Source organism: Pelmatolapia mariae, linkage group LG14 (assembly GCF_036321145.2).
Source record: "Pelmatolapia mariae isolate MD_Pm_ZW linkage group LG14, Pm_UMD_F_2, whole genome shotgun sequence".
NCBI lineage: Eukaryota > Metazoa > Chordata > Actinopteri > Cichliformes > Cichlidae > Pelmatolapia > Pelmatolapia mariae.
The window spans coordinates 39,486,457-39,494,372 of record NC_086239.1 but is presented as its reverse complement, the minus strand read 5'-3'; the positions used below and the strand labels follow the sequence as shown (position 1 = coordinate 39,494,372).

Here is a 7,916-nt window from a genome sequence, read left to right as displayed (position 1 = left end):
ATTCAGAAAGAATCAGCTCAGAAAAATCAAAACACTTCATCCAAACTAATCACGACAGTCTCGTGTTTCTGTACAGCAGGAGGAGCAGGAGGAGCAGGAGGCTCTCAGCAGGATGTGAAGGTCTTCCAGAAGAAGTTCTTGCAGCCGGCTTTCCTCTCTCGGGGGGCGAGCAGCGGGCCGCTGCCGGCGGCGCGCTCCAGGTCGACGCGGATGTCTTCGGGTTCACCGTCAGCCAGAGGGAAGTTCTCCTCTTCCAGAGCCTCGTTCTCCACCTGCAGGAGGTCAGAGAGGAGCAGCTCCGCCAGCGAGGACCGCGACATGTCCTGAAAACACGTCAAGATAAAAAACACACGAATAACTCAGTGTGGGAACGTGAGGAGCTCATTCTCAACAAAGCTCAGCGTCGGCTGCTTAAAGTGAAACGAATTTCCTGTTTTTACTCTGTGAGGGAGGGAGGAGGGGAGCTTTGCATGATCTTTATCTCCCACCTGTCTAACTCCTCACCTTTTGAAAAAAACTTTATTAGATGCTCGTTTTAAATAGGTGGTGGGCGGGGCTTTGGTGCCAGAGATGACCACATAGGGACATCTCCTGTCTGTGACATCACCCAGATTCAGTAGTAAAAACAAAATTGATAAAGTGAAGATTTTACTTTTTGCACAACATAATAAAATAACATTTATTTTGTGATTTAATGAAGCAGGAAGTTATTTGTGTTTAATGTATAATTACAAACTGAAAGTGGTAACACTGTGAAAAAAACAAAACAAATTTTATAAAATAAAATAAATCGTGATTATGATGATTTAGTTTAAACCTAAATAAATTCAGCTTCTGATGTTCAGAAGTTTTTTCTTTGTGAGTTTATGTTTGTTGTTTGTTTGAAATCTAATTCATATATTACTATAAATTCTATCCTGAGAAGAATTAAATGAAATAATAATAAAACTTTTAAAAATGGTTTTGTTTTATTATAAGTGAAATTGTTACTACAATAATTAGTTTTGAAAAATGATCAAGGTATAGTTTTCAATGCTAATAACAAAATATTTTCATTATTATTTGTATTTACTGTTTCACAAACAAACAATTTATTATTTGGGTGACATTACAGTTATTGACATTTCTGAACAGAATAATTTGTTTTAGTGTTTGAATGTTTCGCTTTATTGATTTCTGGCGTCTCTGAGGTTCGAGCGTGTCGCTGAAACACCAGCTATAACAACACGAGTTCAGTTGTTATTTGGTGGATAAATATTAAAGTTTTAGTTTAAACATGTTTTTGACTTTTTTCTTAAAGATTTTATGAGTTTGTGTTTTGAAAATATCTAATGTAACTAAAGACTTGTAAAGTTTCACCCAAATCACAGTAATCTGTAAAGTTGTTCCAAAGGACCGTTCCTCTAAACACATCGCCGTGACCTGCAGGATATCAGGAGGTTAAAGCCAATCAGCGAAAGATGCTAACACACTTAAACCTCCAGGGGGCAGAAAACCACAAACTAAGTTTGGAGCGTGCAGCCCTGCTCTGAAAACGCTCAAGCTTTATTGTGAAAGGGTGAGCTGTGACGCCTTCACTTCCTGCTGAGCAGTTTGTGGGATACTGAAGAAAACTGCACACATCAAAAAAGAAAAAGAGGTTTCATGTCATAGTTTCTGAGTGTTTGTGAGTCACGAGTCTGCAGATGTCAGACGCCGTCGTGTTTCCTGTCTGCGTGGCGTCTTCATGGCGTCACGGTGCTGCAGAGAGGAACCACGTCCTCCATTTTACTCAAAAAGCATGCCGCGCCCTTCTCTGAACACCAACCGTCTGCACAGACGCTGATCTCTACCTGCTGTGTGTCATCACATTTTAGTTTTGTCCTCTCTGCCCATCTCTCTTTCTCCTCGTTACCTTCCCCTGTTGGCCGCCCCTCCCCCAGCCTGGCTCTGCTGGTTTCTTCCTATTAAAAGGGAGTTTTTCCTTCCCACTGTCGCCGCGGGTCGTCTGATTCGTGCTGTAGAGTCTTTAGCCTACAGTGTGAACTTGTGCTGTATGAATAACACTGAGATGAAATGAACGTTCTATGTAAAGAGATGGAGGCTGTGTTCACATGTTTATGGTGAACGTCTGAGCAGGTCATTCAAAGACGAGCTGCAGAAGAAGCAGCTGATGTGGAGCCGAGGTGAAAACGTCAGTCGAGATGTGGATGTAAGAGCTGAGCGCCTGCAGCAGAGTGTCACAGTCCTGCATGATATGAGTCTCTGCTGCAAACCTTCACTGATGGAAGAAGAAGCTGTTTGAGCTTCTTCAGAACGTTCACCTCGTCTCTAACTGCAGTCACGACGCGAGCTGCTGCTGAATGCATCTGAAACATTAAACAGCAGTAACGTTGTCTTCATCGGTCGCTCGGGCTTTCCAGACTCAACCATAAAGAATCCACAAAGGATGAGCAGATGAATCATCGGCTGATTTACAGCCGCCAAATAAACCTTTCCTCGCCCTCTCGTCATCGTCAGGAGAGCTTCACGCAGGTCACGACGAAGAAATAAAAGAACCCCTCACAGACCGAGAAGGTGTGATTTCAGCTCGTTTGTCAGGTATTAGACTGGTTCAGGACGTGTGTAGTTAAAGTGAATCTGGACTCAGCCAAAGCAGCTGGAGCGCTCTGTGATGGAGGGAAACGTTTTCTCTGGATTTAAAGCCTTAGAGAAGCTCAAGTTAAAAAAAGCTTTACACTCAGTTTGTCAGCTCAGAGAGTTTTTAATAAAGACTGAAGCTTTTATTTGCATCCTTTTGCTTTCCTGTCTGATTTTATTCAGTGATGATGATGTTTTCAGCCTCTGATTTCTTTTATAGGCGTGAACAGAGCTGAAATCAGAGCTGAAGCCCTCAAACGTTCACAGAGAACAAACCACTGTGATTTTTACACCAGCTGCAGGTTTTTGTGTTTTTCATTAAAGGAGCTGTTTCCTGGTTATCTGGTGTCAGCGTCACAGACGTGCATTTATTTATGGCTGTTCATTCATAAAGACAATATTCAGCCTTGTCTGCACTCAGTGATGTTTCCTCCACGTTTACAGTTTGGTCCAAACTGTTTCTAATTCATTACATTTAATACATTCAAACTTTTTCCTGCAGTTTTTAATTTTTCTACAAAACTTTCACAGAAAATCATTTTCAAACTTTTTTAGACTCCGATTAAAGTTCAAATAAATTTTTTGAAATCAAATGAAATGTGTGCGTGTGTGCGCGTGCATGTGTGCGTGTCGGACCTGTTTGGAGCCCAGCAGCGGGGTCCGATGCAGCAACAGGCGGAGTTTGGAGTCTCTCTGCGCGGCGGAGGTGCAGCTGATGGAGGCGGTGAGGGAGACGAGGAGCAGGAGGAGGCAGCGGAGGCGCGAGGAGGAGTTCATCTTCGTCACGTGTGTGTCTGTCTGCGGCTCGGAGGATCTTCTGCTTCTGTCCCGTCACAGCGGCTCTTTTAAAGCCCCGCTGACGTCATTGCCCAGGGCGGTCGGGTGGGTTTGGTGATGGGTGGAGGGGGGGTGACTGATGATGATGATGATGATGTTTAGTGAAATGAGCCGGTTTCAAATTCCTCCCCTCCCTCCCACTCACTTTGTTTCTCAGCCGGAGGCTCGCGGACAGGAGGCGGACAGGTCACATGATCAGATTTAACAGCTGTAAGTTTTACACAGGGGCGTGTCCAGAGTGTTGTCATAGGGGACCAAACGGGGCCAGAATTTCCAGTTTGATCGTGCTGTTGTCAAATAAGGTCGCCTGAAACAAACGTCAACGAAGAGACGGAACCGTGAGCCTCGTTATTAAAGTCACTGATGCTGTGTGACTGACAGGAAGTGTCTGTAAAATCTGGGGTGCCACCAAAGGAGGGGGGGCGCAGCAGAGAGGAGCTCAGAGAGTAAACAGGAGATGAAACTTTGTGGAGAGAGCCTCCTCTATCTGCACCGCTGACGTTTTCTCCTCCTGTGTTGGCGCTCATGTTTGCTCCACAGTGGCAACGCCTGTCGTTCAGGAGGATCCTGCAGCGAGAGCCCGTGAGCTTAAACAGATGATGTGTGATGATGTCATCATAAATAGATCATTTCAGTGTCCTGAGGTATTTCTGTGAACACTGACATAAATGGCTGAACGTGTTGTTCACTTGGTTTCGGGGGTGCACCCCACTTCACAGTCCACTTCATTTCAGTACTCACCCACAGTGTAGGAAGGAGCGCTACCGCAGGTCATTCTTACAGCAGCTGTCAGACTCTATAATGCAGCTTAACATTGTTTTGGTCATCTTACTCACCAGCTTGTTTGTTTACAGTACATTTTATACAAATCTCCGTACAATGTTTTCAATTTTTCTATACATATTCTGTACATTGTTACCTCTGTATACCTGTTTACACAAACTTCGGTTGCTTATGTTTATAGGACCACCCTGTGTCCTCCTTTTATATTTTATTTTCCTGTGCTGTAAGAGCTCTGTAACACCGAAATTTCTCATCCGTGGGATAATAAAGGTTTATTCTATTCTATGCTATTCTATCACAGTGAAAGTACACAAAACACGACAGACTGGCGACCTGTCCAGGGTGTACCCCTCCTCTCACCCTGAGACAGCTGGGATAGGCTCCAGCGCCCCTGCGACCCTGAAAAGGATAAGCAGAAGCAAACAGATGGATGGACAGACTAAACAGGTTTATTAACATGGGAGTCTGTGCGACTGACTCACTGCTGCCTCTGCTGGACATTGAAGGAATTGCAGCTGCTTGGTAGAGACTAAAGCTGAAGACATTTTCTGGACATTTTTACTTCAGTTTAAGTAGTTTTGTAAGCCAGTTTTCATTTTTACTTCAGTCTAGCTTTACTGATTGTTTCACCGAGCAGTCGTGTGTTGGTGTACCTGGTGAGATGGCGAGCAGGTGAAGGGGCAGGATGATGCTCTGGCTGATGCTTATTTGATTTGATTATTTTTAGGGTCCAGGTGAGCGTGAGGTAACTGTTCTTGCCACGTCTCTTTCTTCTCGTTCTTCCATCTCTGACTCAATTTGCTGATAAATGTCGTGTGCTCAGTGAAGCATCAGCTCTGGTTTGAAATAATTATTCCGCCCTCCTCACATCGAGCGCATCATCGTGCTGCTGCCTGCAGGTCTGTCAATGAAAAACCATTTACCTGTTGACACGCACAGCTGAGTGGTTATTGGAGTCTTTGTGCGCGCCGCTGAAATCTGTGTGGTACAGTTTGTGCCTGTAAGTCAGCTGACATGTGATGAGCTTGTGTGTTCGGCTTTGAGGCTGTTTTACTTTAGTTTCGGTGTGAGAACTGATCCGACGCTGACGTGATGCAGTGCAGACGTACAGGCAGAGGAAACATGTTCATTTCATGGGCTCAGTTTTGCATTTGGGGTTATCTGCAGAGCTCAAGCGGCTCTTTGGCCCGTCGTGACTGCGAGCTCACGTTTGACCCCTGTCGAGGTCCTAATGTGCTCAGATCTGTGGGAGTCTCAGTAATGAAGCTTCAGTCGCAGCAGTGAGGCTCTTTCCACCAACAGTGTCCTGCTGTTAAACTGCAGACACTAATCACACCTCCGCCCTGCGAGCATGAGCATCGCTTTGCTGTTTGCTGCTCCCCTCACAGCCTCATTTTTCTCTTTTAATACTGCAGCAGAAAAACCTGAAACATCGCTGATTAATACACTCACATTACATATGACCAGGGCCGGGACCAGGACCAGAGCCAGGGCCTGGGCCAGGGCCAGGGCCGGGGCCAGGGCCAGGGCCAGGGCCGGGGACGGGACCAGGGCCAGGGCTGAGACCATGGCCAGGGCCGGGGCCGGGACCAGGGCCAGGGCTGAGACCAGGGCCAGGGCCGAGGCCGGGACCAGGGCCAGGGCTGAGACCAGGGCCAGGGCCGGGGCCGGGACCAGGGCCAGGGTCAGGGTTGTGGTTTTTAGGTCAATTCAGTTTTGTTCAGCACAAAATGACAACAGCAGCTGTTTCAAGGCACTTTATGCTGTAAGATAAAGACTCTGCAATATTACAGAGAAACCCCAATAACCAGATGACCCCTGTGAGGCAGGACTTGGCAACAGGGGGAAGGAAAAACTCCCCTTTTAACAGGAAGAAACCTCTGGCAGAACCAGGCTCATCTTCCTTCATTCACGCCAACCTGGCGTGAATGAAGGAAGATAAAACATAGCACAGTAACACAGTGAGTCAGCTGCTTCTTCATAACGAGTCGGTGTTTGGACTGACAGGGCCGAGGTCGGAGCTCCACGGCGTCATTGTTGGAGATCAGCTGATCGGCTGGAAATCTATCGATCTGGACACTGACCTGCCTGAACCGAAGCCGTACTCTGACACACTCTGACCCACATCAAGGACATTTTCTCTTGTTTAAACTTTGTTGAGTGTGTTTGCAGCGACACTCACATGACTGCAGTCAGCCCGTCTCCTCACACGTGTGCTGCTGGAGCTCTGCAGTGACATTTGCTGGAAAAGAGCCGTTCTACGCCTACGCAGGTATTTCTATTGTTCATCTTTAATAATTTCATTAATCACTAATTGTCAGAGCATTTCTGATTAATTTAATGTTGGTTTAAGTGAAAGCAAATGTGCTTTTCTTTCAAAAACAAGGACATTTCTCAGTGACCCCAAACTTTGGAGCAGGACTAAAAATGATGCTAACATTTCAGAAATGACAAAAACACATTCAGTGTGTTTGTTATTGTTCATCAAACGCTCTGAAAAGGTCACAGCAACATTTGAAGCTGCATCTGTCTGACGAGAGCTGAGCTCTGATCCAAGCACGAGAGGAAACCGATCACACCCACACTGAGCGCTACTTCCTGTGAGTGTAACCTCCAAATCCTGGCTCAAATGTAAATAACAACACAATGAAACGACTGCAATTCTAATAAACACATATTTCATTCACAACAGAACATAAACATCTGTGAAATACTGTGGAACAGTTTCACTGTGAACATCCACAGCACATGTCACCATCAGCATACTCAGAGAACCTGGAGGAGTCTCTGTGCGCAGGGACGAGGCCGATATCTGCGACCGTCGGCAGCGCTGCATTAAAACATCAATGCACGCGCTCAGGAACGCTTCCAGAAGCCAGCGTCTGTGAGCAGCTCAGCGTGCAGGTTACTGCTAAATCATACAGAGAAGCTCCTTTAAAACTGATCTGAGGTCAGATCCATCCAAACTCAGACTAAAGCAGAGGAGTCCGGCCCTGAACCGGCCCGCCTCCAGTCCAGACCTCTGACCAGCTGACAACATCTGGAGCTTCATGAAAGCAGCAAGAGGACGAAGCAGAGCCAGGACTGCTGAGCAGCTGGAATCCTCCATCAGACCATCACAGACTGATGTTAGAGAGCAAACATGGACCTGTCCTACTTTTACAGACGTGTCGCTGCCATCATGTTCACAAGGAGCTCATATTTTTATCACCCCCCCAAAACCAAGAGATGTCTGTTGTTTCACAGTTTTCACATTTGTTATGTTCTTATGTTCTGTTATGAATAAAATATCATTTATGATAAAATCACTGCATTTATTTCACAGAGCATCCTGACTCCTACGAGGTGATGAGGATCTCATATGGATTCAGGTCTTCAGGGCAGGAAGTTCAGAATAACAACAAAGAAAGACTTCAGCTTTATGACAGAGATGCACAAACACATGAATATCTTCTTCAGAGGTCGTCTGTCATCGATATGTCCAGCACTCCTCGCAGGAGCGCGTGCCGACAGCTTCAGCTGTTAGAATGCTAACGGCGACCAACAGGACACTTTCCACACCCGTCCAACACGGTCACGGAGAAAAGCCTCTGTTCGTGTTCAGACCACAGCAGCTTCCTGTCGTGACAGCTGATTGGTTCGGCCTGTTGGTGCGAGTTAGAGAATGACAGCCCGAT

General features: G+C 46.0%; 1 protein-coding gene across 1 annotated transcript; it reads right to left on the bottom strand.

Annotated features, from left to right (window-relative positions):
- Nucleotides 1-3,420, bottom strand: LOC134641344 (somatostatin-1-like). Its single transcript, XM_063493729.1, has 2 exons — nt 3,256-3,420; nt 1-323 (listed from the first exon to the last, which is right to left on the bottom strand). The coding sequence occupies exons 1-2, from the start codon at nt 3,394-3,396 to the stop codon at nt 105-107; spliced, it is 360 nt and encodes a 119-aa protein (XP_063349799.1). The 5' UTR covers nt 3,397-3,420; the 3' UTR covers nt 1-104.
- Nucleotides 3,421-7,916: the final 4,496 nt, after the last annotated feature.

Bases quoted from the DNA above. Each gene is read 5' to 3' on its own strand.
- LOC134641344 (XM_063493729.1), bottom strand. From the start codon at position 3,396: ATGAACTCCTCCTCGCGCCTCCGCTGCCTCCTCCTGCTCCTCGTCTCC. The intron at 324-3,255 runs GTCCGACACGCA...ACGTGTTTTCAG, and splicing joins CGCTGCTGGGCTCCAAACAG to GACATGTCGCGGTCCTCGCT.